At 43.4% G+C, this 17,667-nt stretch overlaps 1 protein-coding gene across 1 annotated transcript in view; it reads right to left on the bottom strand.

Annotated features, from left to right (window-relative positions):
* Positions 1–17,667, bottom strand: part of DENND4C (DENN domain containing 4C) — an 84,967-nt gene that overhangs the window by 49,841 nt on the left and 17,459 nt on the right. The window contains exons 2-7 of the mRNA XM_035097102.3: positions 7,919–8,242; positions 6,368–6,620; positions 3,530–3,599; positions 1,713–1,882; positions 889–1,130; positions 59–125 (exon numbers count right to left, since the gene is read on the bottom strand). Of these exons, the coding sequence (XP_034952993.3) occupies positions 59–125; positions 889–1,130; positions 1,713–1,882; positions 3,530–3,599; positions 6,368–6,620; positions 7,919–8,223 (1,107 nt within the window). The 5' untranslated portion in view covers positions 8,224–8,242. The remainder of the gene's footprint in view (positions 1–58; positions 126–888; positions 1,131–1,712; positions 1,883–3,529; positions 3,600–6,367; positions 6,621–7,918; positions 8,243–17,667) is intronic.

The following is a 17,667-nucleotide window of genomic DNA, read 5'->3' as shown; positions in this document are numbered from 1 at the left end:
CGAGCTCTGCAATAATAAGCAGCCTTCCTAGGGCGCACAAAGTATTTAACTTACTCACCTGCACAAGAATTCTTGGTCTTTGGGGAGAAGGGAAAGGTATGTTGTGCATAAAGTGGGATATGTGCCTGTAAAGACAATTAGAGATATTTGTCATCTCAAAACCATCAAGTCTGAATTTAAAGCACACTCACTATTTTAAAAGGGATTTTTAAAATTTATTTTAAAAAATCGAATGTAAACATGCCAAATGAATTTAGTAGCCACATTCGTAGCACAACTGAAATGTCACACTGTTTTTAAATGATACAGAGAGGAGCACTTCTTTCAAACCACTAAAGGTAAATTCACCTTTCCAAACCAGAAGCCTTCTAATTGGGTATAGTGGGTGGAGAGATACCAAGGGAAGATAAAAGACTGTTCATGTCTGCAACAACTGCGGCAAAAATTCTTTTAGCCCAAAAATGGAAAGAGCAAGAAGTACCGACGAAAGGAGAGTAGCAGATGAAGATGATGGACTTTGCAGAACTAGAGAAACCAGCTTGATCAAGTATTCTAAAGGACTGGAGTAAATTTATACAATATTTGAAAGATCATTGTAAGCAATTAACATCACTAGCAGGGTTGTCCGAAGACCTACAACCGGCTCCTATTTTGTACCATCCCACACCCTACAGAGACTTCTACTCATATGCAGCACAAGAGACAAAATAAAACCCAGATGCTTTTTCAGTGTGCAATGGCTTGGCAGTGGAAAACCACAGCAGTAACTCACAGCATGCGCCACAGCTTAGCAATAAGAATACCAGAATGAGCACCTTGGCGTAACCGTCCCTCATTTTTGCAAAAGCCGTGAAAGCAAGGAGCAGACTTGGAAGACTTCCTACTTACTTTTCAATGGGAAGAGGATGAGGCCCAGACACGGAAAGCTTATAGATGAACATGAGGAATTTCCGGAAGGCTTCAAAGAAAGGCCAGTGTGACAGAAGGCAGATGCACTTGTTGGAATTTATGGATTTTGAGGTAACCACTTTTCTCTCGACAGCTGTCAGGAGGCCCAGCTGCACATGCTGCTTTTCTGACAGCAGCTCTCGCGAATAAGGCTCGTAAAACTGGATAGCAGCACCGTACACCTATAGGAAGGGAGAAAGAGCCTCGTAAATAATTGCCTCCAGCAACTGGAAGAGAAGGGAGTTATCTTGATTCTCTAAACATGGAAGGAAAGAGATATTCTTCTATTTGCCCACTCCCAAGATTGCTAAAATACACAATTTAGGTAAAGCACAAAGTGTAATACAACAGTGCTACAGGACCCCAAAGTGAAATCAGTAGCTTGGGCCCATTAACATTGTGAGAAGTGAAATTACAGGAAACCAGGCAGAGGGCCTTCTCGGTAGTGGCACCCACCCTGTGGAACGCCCTACCTTCAGGTGTCAAGGAAATAAACAACTATCTGACTTTTAGAAGACATCTGAAGGCAGCCCTGTTTAGGGAAGTTTTTTTAAAAGTTTGATGGTTTACTGTGCTTAATGCTTTTGTTTGAAGCTTCCCAGAAAAATATTATCTACCATGTATATTAGACCAGGATGCCATACGACAATTTCACAGGTCAAGAAACTATGCAGGTTTGGCTTCGATACGCAAATAATAAAAGGGAAACAGAAGATTCTAACTGTGACATATGAAAACAGAAGGCTATGGTTCTCAAAACATACCTTTTCTGCACTTGAGGCAGTCAGAACAAATGTTGAGAATACAGGCAGCGGGTATTTGGTTTGAGGGTCCCAGCATTCAATGGTGGCCCCCATTGGAAGACAGAAGAGAGGTACAGATTCTGATAAGGGGAATGACTCATAGTCATCTTCGGGATATCTGAATATCAAGCCTTTCCAAAGGGAAAACAATGAGATACAAAAAGCATGTTTCACATTATCTTGCTCTGCATGGAGATAACAGAATATACGTATAGAGCAATGTTAAATGGCCAAGGTCATGTGTTCGAGCCTCATGCTGGGTGAAAGATTCCTGTATTCCAGGGGGTCGGAACAGATGAGCCTCACTGTCCAACTTCACAGTTCCACATCTGAAGGACATTCATCTTGGCCAGGAATGGGGGCAGAAAAATGGGACAGGGGTCCTTCCTTTTTTGCTTCACCAACTCCAGGCTGAGGGGGCAGAAGGATCAAACCCTTTGGGGGATCTACAGGGTTTGGGATCCAAAGGATTGCAATTCTTCTGCCCCTCACCTGAAACATCTGAAGCCTGGCAATGCCTACTGATGGAAGGAGAACCAACAGCTGGAGCTTACAGCCCACCTAAGCTGAATCACCAGCGATCAGCATCAGGGAGTTAAGGGCTGCACTCACAACGTACGGAAAAACCTGGATAGGGGGCTGTATGGTATCAGGAGCAGAAACCCATGACTAATCCACATAACGGGATGGGAAAGCATGTTGCAAAACAAAATTCAAAACTGTGATGGGTTTTGTTTTTTCCCCACAACCACTTAGGCAGCCATGTATCATAAACTTCTGCTTCTAACTTCTAAGTGAAAATTTGGCTTTAAGCCATAGGGGAGGCTGCATACAAGTTCCGAGCAACGATTGCTTGTGCCATTCAAAACGGTTATGTTATAAATACGTCCCAAAGGGAAAAAACCCAACAACTCTAAGATCAGTGCCTCTTCCTATGGCACACTGGAACATTAAAAACAAGCTATTGTGCTTGTCCGTTTGCCTTCAGGAGTCAGAATGCTTGCACTAGCCGGACCTCTGGAACGGATGATGGGGAGGAAGAAGTCCTGTTGCACCTGCTAGCACAAAGCTAAACTGGCCAATGATTCCATGCCAACAGGCCCGTTCACCTTACCCCAATCCTGCTTCTCGTGTTGTTTATTTTGTAAGGAAATCTTGGGGTAAGATCAACATCTTGGGGCAATAAACATCGTTTCCCCAGTTATTCCTGGCTGCTGCCCCTTCACGGAACTGCGAACACACTTCCAAGCTTCTACATCCATAGTCCTTTCTGGCTTAACAAGGCCTGGATGTCTAATTCATTTATTTTGCAGATTCTGCAAAATTCGTTTCGGCTGAAATGGAAGCCAGCGGGGCGAAGAGTGTTCTGGAGAGACCCAGGTTCAAATCTTCACTCGAGGTGATGAAAGGAATAAAAGGGGGCAGGGTGCAATGAGAACCCATGGGCACTGCTGTGAGTTTAACTGTGTTTTAAAAGGTTCAAGTAACAGTTTGGAATCTCAACAATTTATCTGTAATTTGGATAAGTGTTTTCTCTAAAGGCGTGGATTTTTTCTTCTATTTTCTCTTTTTTCACAGTTCATTGGAGAAAGGATGAAAGGATACAAAAAACAATGTATAATCAAGCATTTTTATTCAACAAAGAGGGTGGGTTTAAGGTGGGAGCTCTCTGGCATCAAGAAACCCCAACCGGCAAATTTAGTAAGCGGCAAAGTAATTTAAAGTAAATTTAAATCAGGGCTAATATTATCTGCAGTATATGGAAACAACTAACTTACCAGCTTTGTAGGCAAGGGAGTTCGAAGCTGGAACGGACTTCTTGTAACACAGGTAAACACTGGAACCCCACTGCGAAGGCACCAAAAATTAGATCACCAAAATCAGTGTGTGGGAGAAAGAGTAAGCGCCAAACGTCACGGGAGAACTCAAAACCCGCCCAGATACCCCAAAAATTGTTTACGCCTCCACATATATATGGCCAGACTCTACTGAAGTCACCAGCTGATGCTGTAGTCAGTCCTTAGAGGTAAGACCAGGCATCCCCAAACTGCAGCCCTCCAGATGTTTTGACCTACAACTCCCATCATCCCTAGATAACAGGACCAGTGGTCAGGGATGATGGGAATTGTAGTCCAAAACATCTGGAGGGCTGAAGTTTGGGGGTGCCTGGGTAAGACCATAGGAAAAAAAACCACCAACCTACCAGGACAGGTTAAATAAATAAACAAATAAATAAATATTTATACCCTACCCATCTGGCTGGGTTTCCCCAGCCACTCTGGGCGGCTTCCAACAAAAGATTTAAAATACATTAAAACATCAGTCATTAAAAACGTCCCTAAACGGGGCTGCCTTGACTCTGCTAGCACTTTCATTCTACACTGAGGACCATATTCACTTTTTCTATTTAGGACTTCCGGGTTGGCTGCAGGTTATGGCGGGCGGCGGCGACCGCTTGTCCTGAGGGGCCCGATTGCTGTGAGGAGCAGGAAGGGAGCACGGACAGAGCACCTTCTCCAAACAGCCCGAAAGAAAAAGTTTGGGTTCCGGAAAGAGCCATGGGAGCGTCTCCACCTCCATCGTTCTGCCCAGACACTGAGGTCCAACGCCGAGGGCCTTCTGGCGGTTCCCTCGTTGTGAGAAGCCAAGTTACAGGGAACCAGGCAGAGGGCCTTCTCAGTAGTGGCACCTGCCCTGTTGAACGCCCTCCCATCAGATGTCAAAGAGAAAAACATCTACGAGACTTTTAGGAGACATCTGAAGGCAGCCCTGTTTAGGGAAGCTTTTAATGTTTAACAGACCATTGTATTTTAATATTTTGTTGGAAGCCGCCCAGAGTGGCTGGGGAAAACCCAGCCAGATGGGCAGGGATAAATAATAATAATTTATTATTATTATTATTATTATTATTATTATTATTATTATTATTATAGTGGGAGCTCCGAAATCAAGAGCAGACATAAGATCGAGACCCACAGCAAACTGCCTCAAGAGCTGGCATTGAAGCAGCGACTTCTCCAAAAATAAAAGAAATTTGGACCAATTTGACAAGGTAAAAGAAATTAAAATTAAGAAGTATAAACTAATTGGATCCACACCAGTGTGGTAAAGGCTTTATTTTTTTAAAAAAAATCTTATTAATTTTTCACGAAGAAAAAACTTTGCAAATGTTAACATAAACCATAAGTTACTTTATCAATTCACTTTCCTGTCCTCCCCTTTCATGGTTTCCATAGGGAAAGGGAAAGGGACCCCTGACCATTAGGTCCAGTCATGACCAACTCTGGGGTTGCGGCGCTCATCTCATGTTATTGGCCAAGGGAGCCGGCATACAGCTTCCGGGTCATGTGGCCAGCATGATTAAGCCGCTTTTGGCGAACCAGAGCAGCTCATGGAAAAGCCATTTACCTTCCCACTGGAGCAGTACCTATTTATCTACTTGCACTTTGACATGCTTTCGAACTGCTAGGTTGGCAGGAGCTGGGACTGAACAATGGGAACTCACCCCGTTGCGGGGATTCGAACCGCCAACCTTCTGATCGGCAAGCCCTAGGCTCTGTGGTTAAACCCACAGCGCCACCCGCGTCCCATATTCACCTTTAAATGTTGCATATTTCGCCTATGCTATTCAATACATTCAATTTACTGTATATTCCTGCGTATAAGACTACTTTTTAACCCTGGAAAATCTTCTCAAAAGTCGGGGGTCGTCTTATATGCCGGGTCGTATTTCTTATACGGCGAGTATATCCCAAACTCTATATTATAACTGGAAAAATTGGGGGTTGTCTTATACGCCTAGTCGTCTTATATGCCTGAATATACGGTACCCTATTGAGAACCACCTCCACTTATGAAAATACACACATAAAGTATCTCAGCAGTGTTTTATCTCCTCCTACTTCACTCCTGATCTGTTTATTTGTGGTAAAAAGGGAAGGAAAGAATAGTTCTGCTCTGTCTTGTATGGCAGTTTCAGGGACTCAGACAAGTGCTAAAGTTCAACCCCAAACCAATATGTTCTAAACTGCATTTTACTGACCCTGTGTCTACACTTCGGTAATGTTATCTGAAAAACTACTTTGAAAAGGCATTTCACTTTCATGAATATCACCACAAACACAGCAATATATATATATATGCACTGGGGACTTTTGCAATTGGCTTATAACTCACAAACGAAGAAAGCCAACAGTAATATCAACTTCTTCCACTTCCACTTAAATAGCTCGGCTGTTATTCATGACAAAAGTAAAAGCTACTTTTTATCATTATAACACCAGCAGTCTTCCAAAGTTCAACTGTCCCCTCCCCACCCTGTTCTTTAAAGAGAGAGAGAGAGAGAGAGTAGTTGGCTATCTCATAGATATGGATTCTGGCAGCAGAAGTGGAAGAACGAAGAAATACAGAGCTGTGGAAAATGAAGAGACACAAACTGTACTCAGAGTTAAGTGCACTAGGTAAGAGTGCAATAAATACATTATTTATTATTATTATTATTATTATTATTATTATTATTATTACATTTTTAGCAGAAGCAACAAGCCCCAAAAGCATTTCTGCCCCATCACCCCATTACAAAGCCAAAGTTTCAGACAACAACGTATCAATCTCACCATGCCACAATTTAAATTCTTATCGACTTTGCAGAACGTATGAGGCGGGGTTTCTCCTTTGCTGGTTACAATGACGCAGATGTCGGTAACAGCCAAGGAGTTTTGGGGTCGCACTGGAGGAGCCCTCCGAAAGGTGATGAAGATTCGCTGGGAAGAAGCCGAACTGTTGTTGACATTAGCGCAACGGCCGTAGGGAGTAGCCTGGATCACCTCACAGCCCGGGATCAAGCGTTCCTTCCCTTCATATAAAACTCTGCAAGCAGGGAGGAATAACGGACACAGGAACGTTTCACACACATAGTACTGAATTATTTGCCAGTACACTATTATAGAATTATATACCCTTCTCAACAGGACCCAGGTGGCGCTGTGGGTTAAACCACAGAGTCTAGGGCTTGCTGATCAGAAGGTTGGCGGTTCAAATCCCTGGAATGGGGTGAGCTCCTGTTGTTCGGTCCCAGATCCTGCCCACCTAGCAGTTCGAAAGCACATCAAAGTGCAAGTAGATAAATAGGGACTGCTCTGGCGGGAAGGTAAACAGCGTTTCCGTGCGCTGCGCTGGTTTGCCAGAAGCAGCTTTGTCATGCTGGCCACATGACCCGGAAGCTGTCTGCGGACAAACACCGGCTCCCTCGGCCTATAGAGTGAGATGAGCGCCATAACCCCAGAGTTGGACACGACTGGACCTGATGGTCAGGGGCCCCTTTACCTTTACCCTTCTCAACAGGATCCCTTTCAAGCATAAATAATGATTCTCAAAACAAGGAATACCAAAAGAATTCCCACTGACTGCTGCTTTTCATGAAGACGGTTTTGTGAAGAGCATGGTGGAAACTAGTGAGATGGGCGATATCTGGCTTTCAATATAGTGATAGATCACTGGCTAAGCATCATAATTTTGCCTGCACCTGCTTTTGTGATTCGCTGCCCCTGCATGAGGCAGGGGAGAACTAAGCCGGCAGAGTTAATGGGGGCTGCAAGAATTGAGAGGTGGCTTCACGGTTTCCCCCACATTTTGTGTCTGTGTGTGTGTGTGTGTACACACGCACGTTTTTTTATGCAAAAACGACATCATGATTTGCTATATATTGCCAGGTAAAAAATTGATGAAACTGATATTCACAGCGGGATTTGGACATATCGCCCAGCCCTAGCACACATCATGACCTAACACACATCATCACCAAAGCACAGCTTCTGATTGGCTGCCTGCAGCCAATCGGAAGCCGCAGAAGCCCCACTGGACGTTTGGGTTCCAAGGAACGTTTGCAAACCGGAACACTCACTTCCGGGTTTGCGGCGTTCAGGAGCCAAAACGTCTGAGTACCAAGGCATCCGGGATCCAAGGTATGACTGTACCTGCATTCTATCAAACACCTACAGTTTTGGATAGGATAGACTGTCAGGAGTTCCAATCCTGAAGGTTGTGTGTGTGTGTGTGTGTGTGTGTGTGTGTGTGTATAAGCAAAACCACAATCTTATCTCCCAAACTGATATAGCTCAACAACTAACAGGTAGGTCCTTTTCCGTTTTCGCCACAACACTGCTCACCCGATGTCCGTAAGAGGTGGCTTGTCCCTGCTTCTCTTGTAGCACAGAAAGAGCTCCGGGCTTTTAAGACTCCCATAGTTTAGGTTGGCCTGAAGGGCTGTGGGGGTTGCTTCGACACAGGTGTATCCCTCGGGAACGGTTTCTCCCGCTGACTTGATGATGATAGCAAGATCTGTGATGGGAGCTTTGGGGCCAACTGACTTTGTTTCAGAGCGATTTACTTCTTGGTCCAGGAGCGTCGACGTATCTGTGAGTCCGGCCACTACGAAATAGTCCACCACCCTTGGGCCTTTATCCTCTATCATAATTGTGCTGGGAGAATTCCTGCAGAAGATGAATGAAAATCAGGTCAAGAACCATCTTTTTTAAAAAAATACATAAAAAACAAAAACAAAAATGTAATAATTATTCCAGGCAGACATGATTCTGAATGAAGATGGTAGGTCTCTTCTATCTGCATAGGTAAAAGAATAACAAGAGTCTCCTTTATTACATGAATCAACCCTTAAGGCATGTTTACCATCCCAAAAGAACCTAGAGCAGGCACCCCCAAACTTCAGCCCTCCAGATGTTTTGGACTACAATTCCCATCTTCCCCAACCACTGGTCCTGTTAGCTAGGGATCATGGGAGTTGTAGGCCAAAACATCTGGAGGGCTGCAGTTTGGGGATACCTGACCTAGAGCATGGGTAGGCAAACTAAGGCCTGGGGGCCGGATCCAGCCCAATCACCTTCTAAATCCAGCCCGCTGACGGTCTGGGAATCTGCTGAAAAAGTTTGCTGAGCCCTGTCCTGTCAGCAAGGGTCCCGGAATTCTGTCTCTTTTAATTTTATTTCTCCCCCCCCCCCCGCCAAAAAAAATTCCATATTCTAAAAACATGCATTCTCACCTCTTTTGCTCAGCAAAACAAAAAAGGGGGGGGGGGGAGGAAGAGCAGAATCAACCTGAACTTATACATTAAGCTGAGTTCCACAAATTCAGATCACTGGTCCATTTAGCTCAGAATTACCGGCATCTGCTCCTCCGGCAGGGGTTCTCCGAGATTGCAGGCAAATATTTGCTTGGGGGTTGAACAACACAGGAAAGGGTTAAGAAACCTTTTGCACCGCTGACACCTGAGGTTTCTTAACCCTTTCCTCTGTTGTCAAAAAAGGTTATATATGTATGCCCGACGGCAGCCCGTGTTTTGTTAGCCCCAAAATGGAAAACGAGTGAGGTCCCAACCAAAGAAGAATGGCAACTTAAAACTGATGGAATGTGCGCAGCTTGTGGATCTAACTTACAGAATAAGAGAAGAAGCAGAACATTCGTTTAAAGATCGGAAAATGTTTATTGAATATATGGGGGGGAATCGTGTACACTTGAAAACGTTGGCAGCATTAAGATAAATCCAACGGTGTAAATAAGTTTTGGTGGAAGTAATAATGGAATAGTGAATGGTTTAGTTAATATAAAAAAGCTCAAACTAAAATTCTTTCTAAAATGGTATAGAACTCCGGCCCAGCTAGCTAATATGATACCAGGATTGAACCCTAACTGCTGGCACTGTGAACAAGCCAAGGGATGGTTCTCCCATATGTACTGGGAATGCCCAGAGGTAGGGGGATTTTGGAATAAAATCCTTAAGGTTATTAATGAAGTTTTTAAAGTGAAGTTACCTATAGACTTCAATCTTATGACAATGGGTATACTACGAAATACGGCCATAGAGAAAGGTGACCAGCACACCTTCAAAGCAATGATATTAGCAGGAAAGGCAACAGTAGCTTTAGGTTGGAAAGATAGAGAAAAATGGACAGTAGAGGTCTGGACTAAGTATTTGTTTGAATTTATTCAGTCAGACATCGTGGCAGTAACGTCACAGGAAATAACATGGAGGGCCAAGTCTACTATTATAAGGACCACATGGAACCCCTATCTTCAATGGATAACAACTACTGGACCAGAAGACATCCAGTGGAATTTAAAGACATTGTGCCCGTGGCTGAGGACAACTGTTTGAACCCTTCCAATGGATTATGGGTGGGGGAGGGGTGGGAAGGGAAAGGAAAAATGGTACGGGAAATTAAAAATTGGAAGGAGAGAATATAATGCATGTAAAAATTCTCGTACTTCAATAAAAACCTTTTTAAAAAAGAAAAAAATATCAAATATGTGGGGGTTTATGCTATGCAAAATGAACCATGGAAAGAGAAGAAGGGAAGTCACTGATATTTTAAGGTTGTTTAAATGAATATTCTAAATTGTAAAAAGAAATTGTGTGTGTGTGTGTGTGTGTGTGTGGAAAGTAACCTTTTGTGTGCCTTCTAACCCTTTAAATTGCAGCAGCTATGCTGCTTGTTGTTGTTTTAAAACCACATTAAAAATATTCACAATAATTTATGTAATTTGTTCTTCTGCCCTGAAACCAGAAGTATTAATTCCCTGCCCAGCCACCACCACCGCCCCAAACTGCTATGCTGCATAGAGGCTACGGTCAACTTTTAAACATGAATGAATCTGGAATTATTCTATTCCTCATAGATTTAACCACAGAAAAGAGTCACCTGAAGCTCTCAGAAATAAGTCTTCCCTAAAATCTACCATTCCCTCTGCTGCTCTTCTTCGTTATCTCCACCTCTAATCTCAAAACCCCCTGTAATGCTGCAAGTTATCAGATTGGTGCTAGAGACTCTCATGTAGCTCTTGTCCAAATCTATGACTGTGATTTAGAAGAGCAAGCATCAAATAAAGGAACGGTTAATGCAAGCAGCCTCTGTTCTAGGAAAGCCCTGATCTATAGGTAATGTAAAGGTAAAGGACCCCTGGATGGTTAAGTCCAGTCAAAGGCAGCTATAGGGTTGCAGCACTCATCTCGCTTTCAGGCCGTTTGTCCACAGACAGCTTTCCGGGTCATGTGGCCAGCAGGACTAAACCGCTTCTGGCGCAACGGGACACCGTGGCAGAAACCAGAGCGCACGGAAAGGCTGTTTACCTTCCCGCCACAGCGGTACCTATTTATCTACTTGCACTGGTGTGCTTTTGAACTGCTAGGTGGGCAGGAGCTGGGACAGAGCAACGGGAGCTCACCCCATCGTGGGGATTCAAACCGCCGACCTTCCGATTGGCAAGCCCAAGAGGCTCAATGGTTTAGACCACAGCGCCACCTGTGTCCCTATTCCTGATCGATAGACTGGGTTGTCACTGGCTCTCTTTCAAAACACTACAACCAGAGGACACCAAAGACCCAGCAGGTTATAAAACTGAAGATTCCCTCCCACATTCAAACATACATTTGACTGTCAAGTTTTGTGACATCAAAAGCAGCGACTCTTCTCTCAATTTATTCATCAAAAACTCCAGTAGGTTGAATTTATTCATCAAAAACTCCAGTAGGTTCAAAGCACTGGTAGAATGAACCGAGCAAGCATCGCGCCAACATCCAGCAAGAGATAATTAAAACATTTCCCCGCCTTATTTTTAGCACCCTTTTCTTCTGAAGACGTGAAATGGCACCCATTCAGGTCTTTCTACTTCTGCTCAGGCGGCCTCAACAGACATACCAAAGGTTATTTGGGCGGCAGCAGGGGGCAAGTCCGGTCCTGTTTAACAGGAAAGATCTCTCTTAGCAGTCAATGCTCCAAAATTCTTGATAGAAAAGACATCATTCTTCTTTCACACCAAGCCACAGCCCAGGCCTTCTATGGGATGCTCCCTGGTTGACTCCTCTACGTGTAACTGTGTGTGTGTGTGTGTGTGTGTGTGTGTGTGTGTGTGTGTGTGTGTATGCGTGTGTGTATGGTATTTTTATTTACACACACATACACACAAACAAACATCTCAGTGAACAGGGAACACAGATAAGGAAGATCTATGCAACTGCGGTTGCAATATTTACAGATACAGTGGTACCTTGGTTTACAAACACAATTGGTTCCGGAAGTCTGTACTTAACCTGAAGCGTACTTAACCTGAACCGAACTTTCCCATTGAAAGTAATGGAAAGTGGATTAATCCGTTCCAGACGGGTCCGCGGAGTACTTAAACTGAAAATACTCAAACCGAGGCGTACTTAAACTGAGGTATGACTATACCTCGGGTTAAGAACTTAATTTGTTCCGGAGGTCCATTCTTAACCTGAAACTGTTCTTAACTTGAGATACCACTTTAGCTAATGGGGCCTCCCGCTGCCGCCGCACAGAAGCTGGGACAAAGCAACGGGAGCTCACCCTGCAGCCAATCGGAAGTCACGAAAGCCCCGTCGGACGTTCGGCTTCCAAAAGAACGTTCGAAAACCGGAACAATCACTTCTGGTTTTTGATCGTTCAGGAGCCAAAACGTTCAGAAGCCGAGGTACGACTATATCAGCATAGTCTCACAGTAGAGCACAGGCAGGAAGTTACAATAACAACGAAGGTAACAGTAATAGTTATTAACATAAGTGGACTAATTCACCAAAATGTTTATTTTAGAGGACGTTATCAGGAAAACACATAAATAACAAACAAACAAAATATTCCTTCAATACAGAGGAGCCGTGGGAAAGGCCACAGTAACACAATATATGCTTTATTTTAAAAATTAATTCCAGCTTACACCAGCAGTATCCTATTTCACTACTTGCTAAATGTTCATAACACCGGCCTTCACAGCTAACAATGACTTTCACAGCTGTCAAATGGAACGTATCTGATTCCACGGTGTCAGGCGGAAATTGAAGGAAAGGGCAATATTATTCCTAGGAAATGGGGAAAGTGACTGCGCTGAATATTCATTGGAACAGCTGGTAATCATCCTAACAAAAACGACAATTTTCATTAGCATTTACTTTTTACTTGCAAACTTGACAGAGGTGAATTATCACTTCTTAAATTTAAGGTGTGATGAAATCAGTTTTTTTTGTTTTTAATTCATCTTCTCCATAGACTGTGCTGTACGCAAACCCCACTGACTCGTAAGACAGGTTTCAGCAGAAAATCTTGGCGCTAAGACTTTATAAGTCAGCATTTTAAAAAATAAGTTCCTTCCCGGCTTTTTCATTAAGTGATCTAACCTCTATTGAAACCAAAACGTTCCATTAGCGAAGGGCAACAAAGAGGAGACTCCTGAGACAGAATTATCCTTCCCTGCAGTTCCAATATTTACAAATACAATACTTCCTGGGTGGAAAAATGCATCCTTAGGAAATGAACAATGCAGCGGAAATTGGAAAAAAGGGAAACTTAAAGCATTGTTAGTGAGGTTTTGACTGCAAGAAGATCAAACCTATCCATTCTGAAGGAAATCAGCCCTGAGTGCTCCCTGGAAGGACAGATCCTGAAGCTGAGGCTCCAATACTTTGGCCACCTCATGAGAAGAGAAGAATCCTTGGAAAAGACCCTGATATTGGGAAAGATTGAGGGCACTAGGAGAAGGGGACGACAGAGGACGAGATGGTTGGACAGTGTTCTCAAAGCCACCAACGTGAGTTTGACCAAACTGCGGGAGGCAGTGCAAGACAGGAGTGCCTGGCGTGCTATGGTCCATGGGGTCACAAAGAGTCGGACACGACTAAACGACTAAACAACAGTGAGGTTTTATGCCCTAATACACAGATTTGGTAAAAACAACCACAAATTATAGGGCCCTCCAGGAAAGGGATCTTGGGTTTTAATTACTGAAGAAAAATGGCTAAATATGTCATCTATAATTGACAGTTTCTGCCAATTTGAGAGATGCAGTGTTAACTGTTCGGTTTTCCCCAATGGCATTTAACCAGATGTTTGTAGTAACCAAGGACGCGGGTGGTGCTGTGGTCTAAACCACAGAGTCTAGGGCTTGCTGATTGGAAGGTCAGCGGTTCAAATCCCCGCGACAGGGTGAGCTCCCGTTGCTCGGTCCCTGCTCCTGCCAACCTAGCAGTTTGAAACTGCGATCGACGACAGGTTGATCCCCGGATGAAAGCTATGTCCTTCATTCGCGCACTAATGCAAAAACGTAATACGGAGTTATCGCTGCCCAGTTTATTATTCGTTGAGCGGTTGATGGCCTGACCTCCCTAAAAATAGCAAAAGCAATTCAGCTTACCCCCCTAAAAAAGCTCAACAACTTTGGGTCCCCCCCCAACTGCCAGTTTTTTATTCCGGGAGTTTTATATGGGCCTTTAAATTGTTTTAAACCAGACTTCCTCAACTTCGGCCCTCCAGATGTTTTGAGAGACTACAATTCCCATCATCCCTGACCACTGGTCCTGCTAGCTAGGGATCATGGGAGTTGTAGGCCAAAAAACATCTGGAGGGCCGAGTTTGGGGGTGCCTGTTTTAAACCACTTAACTATTTAAAATCATAGGGTGACAAAGTTTGGAATAAAATAAAAAAATTCCTTCAGTAGCACCTTAAAGACCAACTAAGTTTATATTTTGGTATGAGCTTTCGTGTGCATGCACACGAAAGCTCATACCAAAATATAAACTTAGTTGGTCTTTAAGGTGCTACTGAAGGAATTTTTTTATTTTGCTTCGACTCAGACCAACACGGCTACCTACCTGTAACTAAAAGTTTGGAATGTCACTGTGCAACTATCGCAGGCAAAAAGCAGGCTAGGGATGCCAAGGGCCACAAAAACTGCTACACTGCAGAGTGACACATTCTTTCTAAAATGTTTTTCTTTCCTAGAAAAAAAACACCCCTCAAAACAAGGTCTACAGAACTTACTATTATTTAGTATACATCTCTAGTACTCTTCAGTTATAAGCAACAACTCAGGGTAGTTTACAAAAGTGAAGCACAACAATTCAAAACACCCGATCCATTTTTTTACGTTTCTGTAAGCCAATACTGTATACCACATTTTTTAAGCCGAGGCTGGAGTTCCATAGCTGCTTGCCTGAGTGTAAGACCCATTTAATACAGTAGGACTTACTTCTGAGTAGATATTAGGAATGGTTTCTAAGTCAATCAAAACATTTGCACGTCAATAGATTTATAATCTCACAAAATTCAAGGAGAATAAAAATTACTTTGACCTTTGGAATTTGGGTACAAGACCGTAAGGAGTAAAGCCAGATGGGAGAATGGAAATCAACCCTGCTTTTGTGTCCATAGTGAGAATTCCTGAATGTAAAAATGTATTTTTCAAGTTCTTTGAACAGCACCCCCCAAATTTACTCCCTCCCCCCATCCATAAATGTCAATTATGGGAACCAGTTTCATTTTTACTTGATGATAGTCTCATGTTTATGAAATGTTTTAACGTGAGTCAGGTTGGTTTCCACTGAATCATCACATCAAAATCTTCAAGCAAAGCGAAAAAGGAAAAGGGGGGAAAACTAGTGCAAAGAAAAATGCCAGCAAGCATTCCTCTCTCTACCATGTCGGCCTCGCATCATGCCACAATATACGTGGCCACGGCACTATATGCAGCTTCTAGGACTCAGAATCCACCTCCCCATATTGCCCAAGCAGTCCTAAAAACCAGTTTCCATTTGATATATTAGCCAGCTTTCAAATTAAAATGTTTTCCGAAAGATGGTATACAATAGCTGATATAGTCATCTAAAGCTAACCTCCAAAGTCAAAACCTATTTGGGCTATTTCCTCCATCTAGCAATAGTACGCCATCGAACCAGGGAGTACATTTAAACCACATGGGTGGTTATTTTTCTATTACGCATTCTATTGCCAAGCCAGGAGGAGGGAAACTTACAAGTTACTAGGCACATTTCTGCATATTAGACTCCTGCACAGAAAACACCAATGGTTTGCAGCAAGCCTTTCCCATTTTTCTGGGCTGTTCACAACCACGGCAAAAGAAATCTATTGTACAATGCCAAGCCTTTCCTACCCTCGCTATTACTAGTGTGTTTCAAAACGATGTTATGTTGAGCAAACCATTTGCTGTTTGCAAGTAGGAGTGTGCAAACACTATTGTTCCCATGTAAAGTTATCAAACTTGATATACTTGTGAAGAAAGATGAGCAGTGTTCGAAATTAGCCAGGCGCATTTTGCACCTATCTGTCAGCCACTGCGACCAAGAGAAGATGCCTGGATGCCAGGATAGTGCCTGACATCTCCGCCATCTGGAGGTGCCTGCCTGGGAACCCTTGGATCTTGACTGTTTTCACACACTTAATACCCCACCCTGTATAATTCCATCTGTTATGTTTTATCTGTACAATCAAAATGAATTTCAGGAACCAAAACGCTTTTTCTGTGCGGCCTGAGCAGGAGCTGAGAACGTTATAGTGAATTGTTGTCGCTTGTCGTCACTTACCCCACCCTGATGCCCTGCTCAAAGTTGTGGAGAATATTATCGCTATGAATGGTCTGTGTCACCTTTACAAAAAAGAAGCTGGATTAGGCCAATATATATGTGGGCTGTCCCTGAATCAAGTGACTTTTCTTCAAGTTCTCAAAGCTCTTAACCTAGCTCAAGGTTGTCCTCTGAACTAGCCGGATGCCTAACTGAGAATCAATCAAAGTCGGCCCATCATTTGAAAAATAAGACACTGGAGCAGTCTTGCGCCAAAATGGCAACTAGACGTTCCATTTTGGCGACTGTAGCCATGGTTTAAGGAGCCATTTCGAACCTAGCTTATATATCTGAGTTTCTAAAACTGAAGAGGAGTCCTAGAACATGACTTGCCAAAAAAAAACCAACCCACACACCAAACAAACTCTGAAACCTACAACGTAAAAGACATAGGAATGCAGAAAAATTACAGTTTTTTCTTCTTTATGGAAGTAACATCAAGACGCAATTGCAAATCATTCTGACACCGTTATCTTCTGTGTGTCAGAGGAGCCTTATCAACCTCCAGATGGGGGAAAAGTCATTCACATCATATGCTTTTGACCGTTTCCATGATAAACACTCTGTTTAACAGCAAAGATATCTTCAATACACAGAAGATATGCTGGTGAATTCAAAACTGAAACATGAATCATTGGAAGGGAAGTAAGAAGGACATTCTACATTAAGAGATACAGATGTCTTAAAAGCAGCTGTGCAGGCAACATTAACATGTCCCTCTCCCCATTTTGGATATTTTTATTCATTTTCAAGAATAATATTTAGGTACAGAATAATTAAAATGCCTTCAACAGTAGAGACGTTTGCCATTTTTGAGTCCGTAACAGTTATAAAGAGATGCAGGTGGCACTGTGGGTTAAACCACTGAGCCTCTCGGGCTTGCCGATCAGAAGGTTGGCGGTTCAAATCCCCGCGACAGGGTGAGCTCCCATTGCTCGGTCCCAGCTCCTGCCAACCTAGCAGTTCGAAAACACGTCAAAATGCAAGTAGATAAATAGGAACCGCTACAGCAGGAAGGTAAACGGCGTTTCCATGTGCTGCTCTGGTTTGCAGAAGCGGCTTTGTCATGCTGGCCACATGACCTGGAAGCTGTATGCCGGCTCCCTCAGCCAATAATGCGAGATGAGCGTGCAACCCCAGAGTCGGTCACGACTGGACCTAGTGGTCAACGGTCCCTTTAGCTTTAACAGTTATATAGCAAAGAACATTGACCCCCCCCCTTTAAAAAAAAGAGGTCATAACCTGTCAGAGGGCCTGGTATGGCTACTCTAGAGTAACGACTCCAGCATGGTCTTTTAAGGCTTTTATTAAGTGCTGATTATTTACAGTGTTCAGAGCAGTAAAAATGCATCCTTAAGGTGAGGTGTCAGAACTCCCGAATGGCGATTGGCGCGTTTTCTTCCAGCACCACAGCTTTGGCAGACCCAACCTCTTCCCCCTACGTTTGCGTCGCAATTCGGGAGTTGGGGGGATTGGCC

The sequence above is a fragment of the Zootoca vivipara genome, chromosome 15, assembly GCF_965207765.1.
Source record: "Zootoca vivipara chromosome 15, rZooViv2.hap1.1, whole genome shotgun sequence".
NCBI lineage: Eukaryota > Metazoa > Chordata > Lepidosauria > Squamata > Lacertidae > Zootoca > Zootoca vivipara.
This window is presented reverse-complemented; position numbering and strand designations above follow the sequence as displayed.